The 19127-nt window shown below is 39.4% G+C and overlaps 1 protein-coding gene and 1 long non-coding RNA gene across 9 annotated transcripts; one reads left to right on the top strand and one right to left on the bottom strand.

Moving 5' to 3' along the window:
* The first annotated feature begins 48 nt into the window (after positions 1-48).
* On the top strand, positions 49-13533 carry LOC147756322 (uncharacterized). 4 transcript variants are annotated; one of them, XR_015327082.1, is made up of 3 exons: positions 49-433; positions 2305-2541; positions 6728-13533. It is a non-coding gene; the product is annotated as an uncharacterized LOC147756322 (long non-coding RNA). The 4 variants fall into 4 exon arrangements; XR_015327083.1 differs by lacking the exon at positions 6728-13533 and adding an exon at positions 6369-6721; XR_015327080.1 differs by lacking the exon at positions 6728-13533 and adding an exon at positions 6369-6721 and having other exon boundaries at positions 2305-5857.
* On the bottom strand, positions 6898-15744 carry Cth (Cystathionine gamma-lyase). 5 transcript variants are annotated; one of them, XM_022804035.2, is made up of 11 exons: positions 15493-15744; positions 15316-15395; positions 14843-15036; positions 13257-13435; positions 11401-11688; positions 10413-10547; positions 9908-10183; positions 9511-9603; positions 8947-9041; positions 8558-8693; positions 6898-7073 (listed from the first exon to the last, which is right to left on the bottom strand). In XM_022804035.2, exons 4-11 carry the CDS (start codon positions 13398-13400, stop codon positions 7056-7058), a joined length of 1185 nt encoding a protein of 394 aa, XP_022659770.1. In that variant the 5' UTR covers positions 13401-13435; positions 14843-15036; positions 15316-15395; positions 15493-15744; the 3' UTR covers positions 6898-7055. The 5 variants fall into 5 exon arrangements, with proteins under 5 accessions (XP_022659770.1, XP_022659771.1, XP_022659769.1 ...); XM_022804036.2 differs by lacking the exon at positions 14843-15036; XM_022804034.2 differs by lacking the exons at positions 14843-15036; positions 15316-15395 and having other exon boundaries at positions 15493-15743.
* Between the last annotated feature and the right edge of the window lie 3383 nt (positions 15745-19127).

The raw sequence follows: 19127 nt of genomic DNA, 5'->3' as shown, positions 1-19127 counted from the left end.
TTTAAGGACTTTAAAGGCAATAAGAGCTTTGACTTGCTAACTCAGTGGCGTGGCACTAAAATTGCTAGAAACTGGTCGTTTGCCTGATAATAAGATTAGATTGCTTCTTTTATATACTTTTTGTTTAACGGCGGAGCTTTTCATTCCACATTACCTAAAAGTGTGCGGGGAAACTATGATAGCAATGTCTGTCATCAGAAATCGCCCTCTAGCTTCTCACCCTATAACAGCCCATCGGTTGCCTATGGCATAGAAATTACACACCTGAAGAAACTAAGACGCCCGGACCTACCTACCTACCTATCTTAAGTTAACCTCGTCTGCACGGCAAAAAAATAGTGTACCTCCCCGTAGAAATACTTTTACTCAGAGAAACGACACCTTGACTTTCCGCCTACACCTGCTTTTAACGAACCTCTCGCAACTTAGGAAGGTAAGTTCGCGGAAGTAGACGTACAGTTCTACAGATGTGAAGCTATTCCAAGCTATGGCAGTGAATTATAATTAGGCGCGCGGTGCGTGGCCTAGTATCTATTCACCTGAAAAAGCATCGTTTATGATCTTTCCGGAATTGTTTACGAGAATATAATAGCTTTTGCGGTCTACCTGATAAAGGTATATACAGTTTACTCATTCATGTTATTATTCGTGTTGCTCTGTTGTCCGTCCTTGCCTAAGCTTAGGTTTGTGCAGACTAATTCTTGAAACCGTAAATTGCCAATTTACATGTACGTCAACGTACCTGCTACGTAGCCCCAACAAGAATTATCAATGTTTTTCACTAAACACATTACATGCCCCAATCAGTTCAGCGTCTAGTCGTCTTTTAGATGACTCATAATCAACAAAACGATACGTTTACTCCACTCAATCCCGCTGCATCGTTATTATGAAAAAAAAAAAACATACTAACTTCAATAGTATATAGTAGTTTTTGTCAGTCAGATCAGTTTGAGGTGATTTGATGTCGACATTCACTGGGGTTCTGGGTGAACAGCGCTAATGGCGTAGACAAGTCAATCAAATCCGTTAGCTTGTTACAAAAAAAAGTTATTGCTCACTTTTTAGTACTATAACAAACTACTACGTTACGTATCAAACAATTTTGTGTCTGATCAAACACCTTGTTCTTTCCTATTGCTGCCTGTCTGGTAAGTGAACCCTAGCCTTAAAGCGGAAAATATATGCGCACTAGTCGCACGAGATACGGCAGATAGCGATAGTTGCTCAGTTTTCATTTTCCTATGACAAAGACGTTCTGTGAACGGTCTACTTTCCGACGTCTGCTTATCTAACACGTAACAGACGAGTACAGGCAGTACAGGATTCTATCACCTTTCGAAGACAAACGTCCGACCACTGTCTTTTGCTGCGAGCTGTTATCAGCTTTTGTGTATAGTACTTTTGTCAATATAAAATCTCATAGGTACGACCAATACCCACTGTGAAGTATGTATTCTTGAATAGTGGCAGATCAAGAGCAAGAACTTAGTCCAAAAGAGCCGTTCGTTCTTTGTGCAAACTATATCCTGTTATCTTCATATGTTAAATTGTTGTGTCAACAGTAAATATAGGCATCACTTCGTTAATGATTCCTTTTTATTAAGAAAAAAAAAAAAATGATTTACTAAAACGCATAATCTCTATAGGAGTCGGTTCGTACTTTGTTGCACTGTGATGTTGCAGGAAACAGAATACTTCCCTTTAGCTTTCCTTACGGAAAACCAGACACAACTACCCCTGAAGACCTGGAAAAGCAATTTGTGACTGCGCTTTATTGAACATTCTATTTACTTTAAGGTTAGCAGCAGGCTATGCTCTAGATAGTATTCAGCTCAAAAAAACGTATACGCTTAAATTACGTTACCTAACAGGAAAGCTACGTGCTCGTCATCAAGCACATTTTCCTAGTAGTTTAAGTAATAAGTGACGTCATGCTATAAGGTGCCAGCAACTGACGGTTTCAAGAGTCTCTGCGAGATTCTTAATGAGGTTATCGGCATTTTCAAAGCCAATGGAAACACGTATGTGCCTGCCAAATTTTGACCGCTTCCTCTGGGAACAATGCGGCATACTACCGCCAATTTGAAAAACACTATCTTATAATTTCAATAATTTAACAGTTATAGCGCCTAGCATACGGCTGTCTGATTTAGATGAACATTTTGTTATTTAGATTTAACATAATACTACATAGGTTATACATCGTGGATAAAAATAAATATTTAATAGAAAATAATATAACAAATATTAGTTTTTTGAAAATGAAATCTTAAACTGATAACACGACCGGTTTTATTTTAGCTCAACGTTGATGACAAAATTATCCGCTATCGTACAAGAGCAAAAACAAGTACAAAAAAACTGCCACGTCGCAGAATAACAATTACCATAGGATCTAAATCATTAACTTGAGTCAAATAGACATTTATGGCAGTCACGTAAGTAAGTTAACGTTTCTGAGGCTGACTGCGAACTTGAAGATGTTTTAAGGATTTAAGCAATACACGCGCCACCTTCTCGCCGCACGAAAAATTACAGGTAGGGAGTAGATGAAAAGTATTAAAGCCTCATTTGATTCTAACTCCGTATATTCCAACCGATATCACGTAACAAACAAGTGATTTGTTAGATACTCGCATTCGTTTAACTTATTAATTATAAACTATCATCGCAGGGCAATATATGCCCCCGATGAAATAAGCGAATGTTACCAACATATTCATATAGAACAATTAGTGTATCGCCCTAATTGCAGGGGGTCTGTGAGGAACGCGTGCGGATAAGATACACAAACGTTACCATTGTCAGAATAGGATAGCCATAAGAGGATCCGTAGCGTGCTAAATGATTATTAGACAAAACCTCAGACAGTGAAGGTGTCTACTTGGCTTATCATTAGTAGTCGTGCTGAGACTTGCGCAACACATGATGAATACTTTCCTAATAAATGACCATGCAGTAAAACGGTATATGGTACCGATCTATATATATGTATGTGGTAAGATATGAAGTGTAAATATTTGAGTTTTATATTCGTCACAAATATAGACAGTCACTGAAAAGCTGACCTCTCCATTGAAACCATTGCGTTGCCCCATTGCGGTGTCGTGCTGAGAATCGGATGGCAAACATAGGTGCAACAGCAAAAAAATGAGAGTCGAAAAAGCATTTCTTCGCGCGAGCCTTTCACTTAGGATAAATTACTGATGGCCAGGTTGTCGCTTTTTTTCTAGAGGTTTTTTCCTAATTTCGCATTCTAGTATCCATAGCAAGGTTGAGCAATTGGTAAAGCGTAACTGGCAATATTTCTTTTCTTAAATTACGAGTGTAATTTATTCATGTCTCGTAAACGAAAGATACACTTTAGAACATACAGACAGGCCAAGAATTTATACGGGAAGCCTATTTCAATTAATTTTAACCTTAATAATGGGCAAAGTTCTGTTACTACCTAGCTCCAGAACTAACGAAGATCGACTCTTTAAACGGTAGGGTGCTGTTTCAAGAAAGCATCGATTTTCAATTCATTGCCTTAATTAATTAATTAACAACAAAGGCACTGTTCAAATAAATTCTACAGAAATCGCTAATGTATTATATCGGGTGCACTACGAAATCACTATCCAGACTTCTGGAACTTTAAAACAAGCCGATAACTGTATCGCGAAGAGGCCTTTCCGTCGTTCACGAAAAATGTCTACGAAAAATGAAAAAGATGATGTAGGTGAAATAAGCTTGTAATAAAAATGGCCTGGAAATAAGTATTTGAAGGCATTGCCTGCACCGAGTATTGCATCGCTGATGCCGCAGCAGCAATAATTTCATTATTGACGGTTCCATATAGTTATCACAGTAAGCATGCTAAGTGACAATGATCTATGAATAGAAAAAGGATCAATATTATCATATATGAATAAACAGACGGACACAATTGTTGCTAACCCCGAAGTATCTAACCCCCAAGTGTCATGGAGGGGTATTGGTGTGCAGAGTAGTTGTCCGCCAATTAGTAGAACACATTGGCTAATATGCTTAGTAAATTAGTTAGTTAAGTTATTCCACTTAAGCCTTTGGCTCGGGAATTTTTTTGTTAGCTTCGTAGCGTCAACAAGATCAACTCGATATGGCATAGTGACGCAGTGTCGAAAGCCACGACATGATCCCTGGTCTCGGCGAGATGAAGTAAGTTGTCAAATACAACTGTACCAAAAGCGTGGCATAAAACAAAGATTGAACCCCTTTCATTGCAACAAGTTTTGAGGCAGGCAGGCAGGCAGGCAGGCAGCGGTAACCTTGTAAATACGAGACGCACACCCTGTGTGGGTACGTAGCAATAACGAAGAGATATTCCCTACGATAGCTTTAATTGATCACCTATGTTGCCTTTGGAATTCTAGCAGGATACGAAGCACGTGGCCAGCATTAACTTCGATCAATGATTTTGGCATCGAATTTACGATGCGAGCTTTTTGTACACAAGCTCCAGAAATGCCCCATATAGAAATCGCATGACTTCCCTTATGCGACACTCTATGAACTAATGTGTGCCAACGTAAGCATCAACAATCTCTTTAACATTGAAGCAAACTACCCTATGAGACGTGGGCAACTACCGTCTGCAGGTGGAAACAATCCACAATGATACAATATACAGAAATGTTTAGCCGCGTCATATTAGGTGACGTACACTGGTTTCATGTAAACATGGTAGACAAAAAGTATAATATAATTATCCTTTAATTGCTCCGTAGATTACACTCTGAGGAGCTTGTACTATCGGTGTTCCATACCCTGTACCTGATTCAGCTTGTCTTTTTTTTCTTTGCTTACAAAATTAAATGAAAAAAATGCGCCAAAGTAGTCACTGTGTTTGAACTATACAGCTTTGTCACGTCATACACCTAAATATAAGACGGACAATCATAACAGTTAGTATCTCTTATATATTTATTTTTGCTAAGTGCTTCTCCCTATGAACGATTTACAACGCTGTCGTTATATATTCCTCGTGTAATGGCATAACGAAAGCGACTATTTACTTTTAGACTTTCAACCGCCTGGTTTTTTTGCAAGCGGAAATCTTGCGTCTTTCTCAATGAAATAGGAAACAAATGTTCACAGATAAATCTGATAAACTTTTAATTTTAAAACTTTCAGATAAAACTGATAATTTTTTTTTTTAACAGTCTTTCTCACATAGGAAACAATGAAAGGGCGCACTTACCATTTGCACATTAACCAGCATTGGTTGTCCGGCAATTTAATTTTCTCAATCCATTGATTTCCTTGTTTCGACAGAAGATAACATAAGCTGTAGATCCTTTCAATGCTTTACGCTTCGAGTCAGTTTTACGATGGTTCTCATCACAGCTATACTTATGCGCACTCGGGCGGATTATATGAGAAACACACCGGTACACTCTGCTTCGTCGCTTTATCCTCCACAAAGGCAATATAATACAATGGATGGTCGTTACATATTAAATGCAATAAAAAATACTACTCTCATTAGTTGTGAGCGTTTTAGTACATTACATGACAGTCATGAATGTTTCGTTAGAGACCACAATTGCTAACTAGGTCACTATTAATCCTTGTGACAAAGTAAAAATCGTCTTAGAAGAAAAGTGTTCCGCTTGGCCACCCAGTTCAAAGGTGGTCATAAGCGAAACAACTGCCCCCCGAATTTTATCACTTCGGGCCTGGCCGGCCTGAACGCTAAAGAGAGCTCACTTGAAGGCATATTCAGATCTATTTTAATTAAGCACCCTTGAAGGTATTTCGTTAAACCATTGAACATCAGTCACGCAGGTGCAATCTATTTCATTTTATGCGTATAACACCGTAATAAGAGGTACGTAAGCATTGTTTGTTTTGGGACTTCTACCTTCTTCCATTGTTCTTACATTTATCCAGTTTATGATTTTCCTCTAAAGGAAGCTTTGTACCTAAGAGAAGGATAATATTGGGCTTAAGAGCTCTGCGATTTTAGGTTCTGACTCCTTCCGCTGCTACAACAGATAGGAACGCATTGCAAGTCTCTAAACTCGTCTCTATAAACCGGATGAGAGTGGATGTACGAGGAAGTTCCTTCTGGCTTTTGCTTTTTTCTGAAAGTTTTTTTTCTGAGAAGCCTTTAGCTACTCAGATTGTACCCTACATTTTGCGTTCATATCCTTTATATCATGTATGCCTGTTTTTTAATTGGGCTTCTGGTTACTTCAAGCTATGTACCATACGTCACCTAAACGGTTAAAGCGAAACATCGCCACGAATTGAAGAATGGCGGGTAACAGGAACGCGATGCGGAATAAAAAATACAACTTTATCTAATCAGTTATTAATACTATTGAACCCTTTTTAAGATCGAGTGGAGAACAACCGGACTGACTCAAAGTACAACGCTTTATGAAGTGCATGCAAATGAATAAGCGAAGTATCCTGTGCATTACGTCGCACTTCACTGCAGTTCATGAACTTCCAAAATGGACTGACACTTCGTCTATAATATCTAGGAAATGCCGATTTACTACTGGGTCATTTCATAAATGCAACATACCTACCACGTGGCCCAAACTGTCTATTTCAATGACTGTTTACCTATTAATAAGCCAAATACATTGACGTCTACGTGTACCGATAAAATCATTTCCCCTCCAAAAAGGAAAAGCCTCTCAACTTGATTGAAATTGACTAATTAAAAAATTATTTTCCTTCTTCTCAGATCAAATGGAAATTAAAACATCTACAGTGGATGAAGTGGATATTCTTAAGTATCTTTGAAGGGCAAATCGAGTTCGAAACAGTCATCCATTTACCAAGTAACTACCCGCTAGCTCCTAGATAATTAGCAACATGTCATAATTTTTATATTTCAAATAAAACAGTGCACTCTAAATTGTTCTCCTCCTAATTTAAATTTTTATTAAAACAGAAGTATAACCATACAATTTACTAAAGTTGTGTAATTTTTATAAACATAGTCTTCTTTAATCATGGCCAGAAACTAACATCTCTCGTTGCAGTATGATGTTGCAATCAACGAAGGGCCTCTACTTCGCCTTCGTGGCCTGAAAAATTATGTGGAATTTGGTTAGCGTTACAAACTTGCAGAGTATACATATTCAGAGACATATTGAGGTACCTGCTTTAAAAGCAACAGGTCGAACAGCTGAAGCAAATTAAGCAGCGACGAGTAGTTAGAAACGGTTGACGTAAGAAACTTACCACCAAAGACTCACTTATAATTAGTCCGTTTCTACAGTGAAAGTGAGTTTTTGCCTGCCTGTGATATTTCCTGCCACAGCTTCGCGATATGCCATGCTGCCAGAAGCGAATCAAGCAGACTATTTGCTATTAAACAGAATTTCAGCTAGCTGGGCTATAATAATGGATTTCCAATATGTATTCGAGCTAATCTCTTATTTTTTTCACACACTTGTCGCAACGCTCCGGCAGCTTCTGTACCTGTCCTGTACCTACAATTCGCGTTCCTGTATGTAATTTCTCTATCTATGGCCTCTCAACGTACATCGATAGAGGAATACGTTTGCGTACCAATTACTTTTTTTTAGGCCATGGGAAGCCCCGTAATCACACGGACTTAGATAAGCAGGATAAGCGGGTTAAAGCCAACGATAGGTTTTCTGTTACCCAGAAAAAAGTAGTTGAGGCATAACAATGAGGTCTGGCGTATTTATTAAGGGCCCATACCGCGTGCTTTTAGTTGCTGTGCCAACAGTCTTTTTTAAAACTTGAGCTGCATTCATTATTTCCTTTTTGGCAGGTAGCCCATAATATCAGATGTCCCAAACATGTGGTGCAAGTGTGTCTGTCACCAAACCTATTCGACGCTGCCACCGAACTTGATTTCTTTCCAGACAAACGCCATTCTCTTGCTTGGTCGGACGGTAGAAAACGAACTATACCTTGCGTGTGGCAACCATAAACTTGAAAGAAGTCTTGTCTTGATTAAAATTTTATAAATTGCGTATAGATTGCATACACATTAACTAGTTTGAGGTAAATTCAGAACAACTATTTCAGTCGGCTCCCGCATTTTCAGTATTTGGTTTATAATCCTGTAATTTATTATATGTGGAATGATAGTTTTGGCCGACAGAGCTTTTGAACCTTCCGTGAAAAGCCTCCTCGATTGCAACAATATATTTCTATCCTTCAAATCCCAATTTTTTGTTGTCTCCTCGCTAATCTTTAACACTCCGAGTTACGTTCTTGCAACGCCTGGAACATTCACGCACTATGCCTTCGTGCGCTTTTTAGCTCTGAGCCGTTTATTTTCTGAATTTATTTCTACTGAAGTAAACTCACACAAGGTCTTCTCTTGTGCATACAAGTTTTTAGAGGTCTAGAGTGTTTACCATCTAAACTTCGTCTGCTAGCGACTAGTTCAAAAGCTATTCAACTTACTCGTAATAGTCGAACAATTAGGAAACTTCACTTTAATTATTTTTTTGAATTGAGGCTAAATGGTCGTTATCGAGATAGAGCAATTTTTAGTAAAGTAGTGCGGTACGAGATGCTAAATACTTGCCGCCTCAAGGGCCTGTGTGAGGTCCTTGATGAGGTCATCGGCATTCTCAAGACCAACGGAAAGACGAACGAGCGCGTCAGTGATACCAAGCCGAGCCCTTTGTTCTGGTAGCACCGAGGCATGAGTCATAATTGAACTGCAATAAAAAAAAACTTGTTTAGTAAGTTTCTTTTATTGCATTTCTATTATTATATTACTAAATGAGTTAGGGAACATTTTCTCTTCAATTTAACATGTTCTCAGCTCAGTCTTTATCGAGGTGTGTCAACATCAGAATTTTCAATTTTAGTCAAATTTAGTTAGCTGACCTACTTCCTCTTGACTAACAAAAATATCGCCATTAACTATCTACAGTCTGAATAATATACTTCATTCAGGTAGGTACGTACGGCAGTTCGGCAAGGGATTCAACGGCGCCGAGACTTTCTGCGAGCGTGAACACCTTTAAAGCTGATAGTAGAGCTCGCGATTCCTTCTCGCCGCCCTAGAAATGACAAGAAGAGAATAGATGAAAACATTTCAGTCTAGTTTAGTTCTTCCTTCCTATAAAATTGTCGCCACTGCATATTGTTATAAAAAGGTCTTTTGTTGATATATGATTCGTGCAGCTACCCACAAAAAGATCCCATCACCCATTAGCGATCATTGACAAAGCTAAAAAACAATATTCGAACTCAGCGCCATAGTGCCTCCTTAGCCTTGTTAAGCACGCCTAGGTAATATTCCATTTAATAATTATAAATTCGACGGGATGTGTACGAGTTTACGCCCCACTAAATGAAATCCCAAAAAATACAATAGCGTAAATTTCAGTAGCAATCCAACGCGGAAAATACCGTTTCGACAACACCGTTAGTGGCAAAGTTTAGTCAGCACAAGACTTCAGTAATCTCTACAACTTCCTGTGAGTATTGATTACGTGAGAAGAGATTCATTTGTCGACGTCCGTGTACCTTTATGTAGAAACTGATCATTCCACTGAAGCCACTGCACTGTTTCATTGCAATATCGTGTTGAGGATGGGATGGAAGGCCTGGATGTAACACCTAAAAACATCTTAATGAAATAACAATTTTTATGCTTAGTGCTACCTAGATACGAATAAGATTAAGTTGTCGTGAGTGGTTTTCTTTAGTGGCCTTTGCTGATATGCGTCGCCAGAGTTTTAAATGTGAACTGCCTTTGAAACCGGAATTGGCAATATGACCCTATTCAGTTCTGCGGAGAAAAAACGTATTACTAGACATATCAACAAACTGCTTTTCATAGGCTATCCATCTTAATCTAAGTGGCCGTTAATATTGAATTCATCTACGTTCGTCCTTACTTCCATAGTTCAAGGATACTGACCTTTTCGACCTGAGGGTGCCGTTCCAGGAAGTTAGCAACCTTCAACCCATTTTCATGATGTCTTTGCATCCGAACTGCTAACGTCTTAATGCCGCGGTTAACCAGGAAGCAGTCGAACGGCGAAGGTACTGCTCCAATTGAATTCTGGAGAAATCGCAAACGCTGGTGTAGATCATCTCGATTTGTCATTAAACAGCCCATTACGACATCCGAATGACCATTGATGTACTTCGTTATTGAATGCATTATGAGATCAGCGCCCAAAGTTACAGGATTCTGAAACAACAACAACACCGTGTTGACAATAGTTGTAGCGCGGAAAAACGCCTCCACAGTTTATCGCAAACGTTGCGCATGTTTAATAGACATAAAAGATCGAAGAGAGGCAAGTAAACTGTTGGTAGCCAAGTTGTCAATCAACTTGGTTACCAACAGTTTGCTTGAATTAACAGAGCTTTAGCGGTAGGGATATTGCTCTATAAACGAAAGCGCGTTTCAGTTTCACCTGGAAGTATGGACTCATGAACGTGTTATCCACAGCAAATATGGCATCGGGTGCATTTTTCTTGACGAGAGCTGCTACAGAAGCGATGTCGACCAGCTTCATCATTGGATTGGACGGTGACTCTACCCAGACCACCTGCAAAGCCACGACCAAAGAACGTGCTATAACGCACCTCGTCGTTTGTAAAATGGTCATAATGTAATACTATATAAGTGTTATTAACGTGGCGATTAACAAATTTAAAATAAAAAAATACGCAGTTAGTACCTTCCTCTAAGAAGTAACGTTTGGTTAGAGTCATCGACGCATTTGCTATTAACATAAGTATTGTGAAGGTATTGCCTTTCTCTTGGTCGACTCTTGACCAAGATCGGATCACAGCCTCCGATTTTTAAGACTTTTAGGACGGAGCTGCGTGAGCCGTGAGGCGCGCACAACCTCGTGGCTACCCGTTTTTTTTTTTTTTACCAAATGCGTCCCTGCGACGCATTGCATTGATCATCGCCTGATTCTCCTATTAGAAGATGTGTCCCCAATTTCCTTCAGGCCTCTAGCGATTTGATCAGATTTCAGGACGTGGCTATTACTTCGTGAGCAAGCTCATATCCCCTGCATCGTTCAGGCCTGCACTATTAGTGAGTTTTAGGCTTGCATTCTTAGCTCATTGGTGTAGTGTTAAAGTGGAACTATTAAATAGATAAAAAAGCGCTAGTATGCTCGATAAATGCTAATATACAAATAATCTTTTTCCGAACACAGCAACAGATTATAAACTGTGTTTCATATATATATAAACTGTGTAAAATGAATGTGATTTCGACTGTTCATAACAAAAGAGTTTAAACTATTCCACTGACAATGGCTGGAAATGGGGCGCTGATCTGAAATTTATAAGACTTTAACCAAATTAGCTTATGGTTGTTATTAATTAACATACGCTAGTTGACTAAGCTAGAAAAAAAAAGGAGTCTGAATTCGCATTACGTACCTTTGTGTTAGGCTTTATTGCATCGGCGATGTTGGCAGGATCGGTAGCATCAACAAAATCAACTTCAAGTCCATGTGGAATGGCACAGTTACGCAACAGCCGGTTCACACCACCATACAGGTCATTGAAAGCAATAATGTGATCTCCGTTTTGAAGAAGGTGAAGTACATTGTCGACGGCAGCCAGACCCGAAGCGTAGCACAAGGCATACTTTGTTTTTTCCAATGCGGCTAGGCAGGTTTCGAGACAATTTCGGGTTGGATTACCCGACCGGGAATAATCGTAACCCTAGGAACGCGATACGTTAAACTACTAAAATCACTTCTACGGACCCACAAAGGAACTAGTCCTTAAGGGATTTAATTTTCGTATATTATATATCGAACATAGACAAGGTGCTCGATACAGAGGGCGCATGACTCTTGCTCGTCCTATGCGAAAATATACAAATAAATGACCCACCTCCAATGCAATGGTGAAGCCGACAAATTTTTAGCAAAAAAAGAGCAAATAGGCTAAAAGTGTTCAGAGAAATTGTTTTATTATCAACATCGATTGGTTCAACAATCTTTTCTGCAGGAGAGTATTGGGCCCGACGAGCCCAGCTCATAATGATGTATGCAATAATTAAGCGCGCATCAAAGATTAAGTTTGTTTGTTTTTTTTTTAATGTTCAGCGGCTTGTAACTATTGTAATAAATGATGTGCACTTGTTACTTGTAAAGGTACTTTGGCAAATGAAACTTACTTTATATATTAATTACTTTTCTACCTCTTAATACAAATTCAATTCGTTAATCTGATGCTTAATACCCTCAATCCGATGTGCCAGCTATGCTTGAGCATTGATGCTCATTAGTTAAGCCATAAACGAAACGAAAATGCCCCAAGGCAGCGATTTGGTAGGCACTGTAATCTTGATAGCGCACTGGCAACCTGTTTACCTAAAGTTAGGCGTACATAGCTTCAAAACGAGGTGTAGTCATATCTCGTTTCGTCCTACGAGACGGCCGTAAAATTAAAGGCAATAGCGGACATAAAACTCGAAACAAATATTTTGATACTGCACATACTATCGGTCAGTAACGTAGCTTCATGGCGTCTTAGGCACAAACGTTGATATACGACCGTAACCTAGTGATATGCCGGGTGATCCGTCTTACGTTTCTTGCCGTCAGTCATGTCGGTCTCCTGAATCCACACCACTAACGGTTTAGGGTACCTTGCACTTGATACATCTGTAGTTTCAACTGCATTTCGTAACTTGAGAAAGTTATGTTACAATTTGAACAGGGGCCTACCAGTTTAGGAACTTTCTAGGTTCCAAAAAACTTGCGCAAAAAACACATCTAGTCTTAGCGAATCAGGAACATCCCAGTATCTATTCCTTTGGACTATCTAGAATATCGATTATCTCGACATTCGGTTCAATCACAATTGTGTTTTTAAGGCGTATACATTAACATGTGTTGGCGCTGTTCGAGGCAGGGATAGTTTTGATTTCTTAGTCCGCCGATCGATTTCATTGTTTTAATAGGAGACACTAACAGATTCCACTTAAACTGAATTCCACTATGGTTATCGTAATACTTGCGGTACTTGTCAACGCCCTGGCGGTGAAAACCTTGAAACATTTCATTGCCGTGAAGCTTCGTCGCTTTACTTTCCATTAGGCAATGGAATAGAATAGATAGGTTACCAGATGCAACTAACAGTGACGGTATAAAATTTAATGAAATAACTACATGTGACAGTTATGTTGCTGATAATAATGACAGACATGACTGTTACACTACAAAATTGATTGCCAAGTAAGTAACTACTTATCAATAAGATAGGAGTGATGTGCGTCTTACAGAGATCTCAGCTGGGCCAGTTTGTTGGAAGGTGGTCGAAAGCGAAATGGGTGGGATAACTGCACGGGAATTCCATTGCTTCGGGTCCTGCCCAGCGTGAATTGCCTGAGTCTCGATGCTGAACGGAAGGTCTATCGAAGGCATCCTTGAGTCCGTTTTTATTTAAGAACCTTGAAACTCTAAATAGATTTGAATTAACCACAACATAATGATTATCATTTACTGTTATTCAATAACTTAATTTACATATTTAATAGTGAATAAATACGTACTCATATATGAATTATTTTGATTTAAAAGACAGTCAGAAGCTGCTTGGAAATCCTTTTTCAACAACATTCTGTTTCTAGCAGAGATTTTACCTGCTCGGCTTCAGCGTTCGCTTGGTCAATATAGTTTTTAGTTATTGGACGTCAGATTGTAATCAGATAATAATCAGTGCAAACATCAATCAAAAACTGCTCCGTGTTATCATATCGGCCAACATCTCTTAGAGTTGAGGAATTTGGCAAGGTAGCTTTAAGTTTTATCCAAGTTTTGTTGTTGCGCTAACACTGATCGACAGGTTTTCAATAGCATCCCAATGGCCTATTGTCGCGCCTGCCGCAAGGACCCATCTTCAACAAAATTGGCCGTCTATGGAGGTACAATTTATGCAGATTTTGCTGTTCGAGGCAGCTATTGCTTTTTATTTATTATTATTATTATTATTTCTGGCCAGGTTACTTAACTTCGTGGCAAAAGAATCCTTCAGCTGTTAGTTGAACTTCTCTAGCTTTGCAAATATAAAATATTGCATGACTCGTTACTTTGTTACTATGACTTAAGTATATTCGTGGATTTAATCACATCAATCGGGCAGTATATATTATTCGCGGGGCTCGAAGCGACCTTAGGTGTGAACGTAAAAGCTATCGTGCCGATATCTATGTAGATACAACGTACGCGGTAACGATGTATATTGATTGCTACCCCAAAGAATTGTGTAAAAAAAAAAAAATCGTACCGGTACACCTTAGTAAGAGGCTAAGTCGAAGCAAGATCATGATGCATGCTCCTATAAAATGCGTTTGAGGAAGAGTTAGAAGGCTTTATGGATAAAGATCTTCAACCAAACTACAGATTCATTCACCTCGTAATAGGATACACTTAAATAGGTAATTGTGGTGGGTAGCGCTTATCTATATATTTGCCAAATAAAGGTAAGGATAATTTGTATTGTGTGTTCAGAAAATATTTTTATCTGAAAACCTTGATGTGTCGTACCTAGCATTTCTATGGCTTTTACATCGATCAATACCACAGTTTTGAAGATCGTCTACATGTATATATAAACTACATATATTTTACCTATATATATATATATATATATATATATATATATGCCGCAATAAGAGAAATAATAGCGGGTTTGCTTCACTTATAAACGTTTTGTTCTATCAAGTTGATTTATAATAGTTCTCCTAAATTCACATGAAAGCCATCATGAACTATCAACGGCCACGTAGCTATACAAAAACAACCCACTTTATCTATCGCTTGAATAGAATCATCTTTAATTAGCATCACTTCGTTTTCAGCCTCACCTGATCCCAGTTATACACTGTAGACAGAGCGTCGTTGGCTTTCATATATAACCGCTGTTTTACATATTCACACGTGTTTCTTTGCCTCGCACATAAAGGCAAGGGGCAATTAGTTGCAGAGCATTCACAAATACAAAGCCTCAATCCAAACTATTTGGCGTTTCGATCGATGTGCGGGCCATATGTTTCCGAATCTATCAATAAAAATTAGTAGCTTTAATATTGCTAATTAGGTTTTTTAACGGAAACATTATTCTGAGAACCGACAAAATCGTGCGCGCAAGAGTTACAAGGAACTTCAAAGGATACTTGTGAAGCAACGGACTGTTTAAACTATGGATGCAATTTGTTCCTCAAATGGTGCCCTATCTGAGCCGAACGGCAAATACCTGCTCAGTGTTTTCAAATAATATTATTATAATTGTGGGGTAATGATATGCACGATGCTTATTTAATGACCATGCATCCCTCACATGGAACATGCGATATAACGCGTTTCGCTGTCCTTTTTAACAGCTCTGATCGATCTGTTCTCGCCTCGACACGCAAACACCTGAGGAGGTTTGAAAACGCGGTTTAGGCAAAAAAAAAAAGTGCTCACACTATTATAACAAGATCTGTTCTACCCTGAACACGTGTTGTTCACTCACCGAAAGAAATCGAGCTGGCGTCTTCCGGGAAATGTTCGTCCCCGCGCGTCACTTTCCGGCTGCACTTCTTTTTAAGAGACCAGTTCTAGCCGGCGATCTACCTGTCCAACGTTAAGCTACACGCTCCAAGTGACGATTTGGCTATCACTGCTAAAGCGCACCACGCGTTAAAGAAGTTCGCAGGTAGAGAAGGGCGCGTAAACGTCACACTATCAGGTCGATGCCTTCCATTCTGCTCGGCACTAGGTTTCTGAATGCGGCTGTCTGTGGGAGAGAAGTGTTTATTCGTGCAGGTTTGTGACGTCAGAATAACCGCGAAAAGTACGACTCCTATTTGTTCTGTTCGAGCTCGGCGCAGCAGCAGTCTAGCTGACTAACCCGGTATGGCTTTGAGAGTCCTTAGACGATTTCAATATGCAGCCCCAAGTCAACGCTAAACGCTTTGGCAGGACAAGCTATTTCATGGCCACAATTTTCAAGTAGTGAAAAAAACAATAGCTTCACTGCTTGTCATTGCGAGAAGACCGCTTTTGCAATTAGGTAGTATATTGATTGAGCGATCGTTCCTGCGAGTTTCCTGCGAAAACAGCAGATTTCTTGTTAGAAAAGCGTATGCATTACTAAGTAATCTAGTCTGTCTGCCTACACACTGTAGCCTTCAGCAATTGGCTTTCTACGGTGAATGAAGTGACCAACGTACCGTCAACTGAGAGTTTCCCACGTATTTAATTAAACTAAAGGAGTGTTGTTTTTCAGATGAAGATACATACTTCATTTACCTTGCTGTCGCTCATATTTATAGTAGTGCCTTAAAACCAGACATAATCGTTGACGATGGGACCAGTAGCGGCTAAACGTCAGCCATTACATGGCTAGTGGCCACAGATTGGGCAACTAGGAGGTATTTGATTAGTAAGGGATTTGGTTTGAGCTGCTATACGACGGGTACGGCAAAAATGTAATGCCAAATCAGAGGCTTTATGAAAGGCTTGTTTAAGCATTGCTACGAAAGAAAAACAACTGATATCATGGTTTCTAGAACAGATCCGAAAGAGTATGAACAAACGAAAAAAACGAACGTAAATAATAATGCGCGATAATTATATTCGGGACGGCAGAACACTATCTGATTGAATTGATCGAATCGTTATACTATATGCCCACCTTCTATAGCTATGAAATAGTACGCATGCATATCCTTCTGATCTCCCTAGACAATTGTGTCCGGTAACTAAAGTCGTCTATAATAAGTTCGCGTCATTTTAGCGTACAACGAAAACGCAAGTTCTGAGATCGTGTGTCGAACGTTCTTATTGTGGACTATATATGGTTATTTAAAGTTTCAGTTCGATACGCCCCAAGCATTGTCGCATCGTTTCGACTGATGCCAAATAAGCCAGCCGTCTGAATTCAGTACGTTACGGCACAGATATTTTGTGATAATAATTCCGCCAGATAGTAAGAAATTAAATTACAGTTTCATTTAATAATATGGCAGTACCATTTTATCAAATTTTTTATTAAAGTTGAAAGCAATTTATTTCATACAGTTCAAATTTTACAGCTGGCAAACGTTTCTACAAGATCCTTACGTAGATTCTCCAATAGAAATTGCTTAATATCTATGTATATAAACACTTGCGTAAATGTTCATCTAAAAGCCGGCCCTGATGTGGGCCACTGTGGGTTTTCACAAGAAAAAGATTCTCTGCGGAAGATAACTGAGTTGTGCTGGTTATCAGATTTACGTGCAGTATAAGCTTACGATCCTTGCTTTAAATTAAATCTGCCGCTATATTGTTTTTAGGATCAACGCGGCTTGAAACTCGTAGATGACTGCAGTTGATCGGTCGTAGTCGTAACGTTTTTCTTCTCGCCTTTTTAAGGACGCAGAAAGGTACTCCAGGTTTCTGTCTGTCCTGAAATATAGTGCTTACGTTGACGGAGTTTGCTGCTAACATGAATTACATCAATAGTTTGCCATCCCCTTAACTTGTTCACGGTTGATTTTTGACTGCATTTGGCCAAAGAGAGCGTGCTCTCTACTCAAACAATAACGTGCCTGACAGCGCCCTGTCGACACCGTTCTTTGGAAGCAGCCTTAGATTCTGGCTTGCACGTTTCTTTTCATTCTCGTTGCCACGAAGTTACTACGTGATGCGGGATGATGTCTGTGCACGACATCCAGCACTGCAAGAAACTGCTCTCGCATGAAGCTGATTTCTGATTTGATGGGTAATTCTATTCGATACTCTGCCAGTGGTAAAGCCGGAGGAATTTTTAATGACTATCTCTAGATCTTAGAAGAATGTAATTACCGCCGCTCCAAAATTGTTAGCGGCTCCTTCTTGTAGGTTTGACTTAGGCCAAGATGGACCGTTCTACAACGGATAAGTGGGATCTGCAGAATAAAGCCCAGATATCTCCTTCTCTGATGGTTGCACTCGTTGCTGTAAGAGTAAAGGCAGCATCCTAGTTCTTCAAGGAGCGCAATTCTGAGGTCAATTTGCTTGTGGCAAGATTGCATTGACGTCCTATCATCTTAGCAGTGCCCTTACGCTTAGGGGGGACTTCTTAATACGCCTTTGCCAGGATCGATCGGATGAGAAGATGAGAGGCTTTTCGATAATTTAGGTCAACAACAGCCGCAACTTTTGTTATAATCTCATCGGAACTTAGTGGACTGTACTCAGTCCTTGGTTTGTTATACACACAGATGTCATATGAAAAAGCATAGGCTTGGCCCTTTGACTATCGCCCTTCGTTTTAACAATATCTTTGCTTTGTGGCTCGCACGAATCCCAAATACGTTTTGTTTGCTAGCGATGCTCGGTGCAATAATAGCGTTTGAAGCCGGAAACATTATATATGTTCATCCTAGTAAGCGTGGACAATAAAAGCCAGCACCTGAATCTCATTAAACAAACTACAAAAATTAATCTTTACCAATATTATAATTAGGCCAATTTTAAGTGGACGAGAGATGAACCATTGATACAGCCTGCAGTTGAAGTAATACACGTAGAAAAATTAGTACTTCTATGTTCCGCGCTTCGAAGACGACGATCCAGTGTGCACGGCCCTGTCGCCCCGCTTCATTATCGCAGTTTTCAGTTAAAGCCCTAGCATGATTCGTACCGCAAGCCCTGATTGCTATCGCTTTCATGAGAAGGTAACGTGAGCTTATGATCGATCGACAGGACAAGAACTAGTATATAGGTATTCCCTGATTAGACCGTTTCAGTTTTATGCTGGCTTTCTATATAGAGTATATCTTTTTGCAACATTAAAGAAACATAAGACATTTTATTATTTTCGCAATGTGCCTCTTACATATCTAATGGAAGTGTACACGATTTAGGCGCGAAAAATTTAAAATTCATTACTAAGTACCCGCCTACTATCACTTATAATTAATCGAATAACAACCTATGTTCAGCCGTTATTTCCGCGGTCACGGACAGTTACTTCCGATACGAGGAACTCATTTGCGGCTCATCAGTTGTCAAGAACTTGATTAAAACTTCTTGTTATAATTTGCGGCTTAAGCTACACCGTTTACTGATTTAGTCAGGATGGTTGCACTTGTAACTCACTGACTGAAAAACCTAGGGCCCGCTACTGCTAGGCCTGCC

Source organism: Varroa destructor, unplaced genomic scaffold (assembly GCF_002443255.2).
Source record: "Varroa destructor unplaced genomic scaffold, Vdes_3.0 BEIS01000004.1, whole genome shotgun sequence".
NCBI classification, from domain to species: Eukaryota; Metazoa; Arthropoda; class Arachnida; order Mesostigmata; family Varroidae; genus Varroa; species Varroa destructor.
Note: the sequence above shows the minus strand (reverse complement) of the source record. Positions and strands in the feature narration are given on the sequence as shown.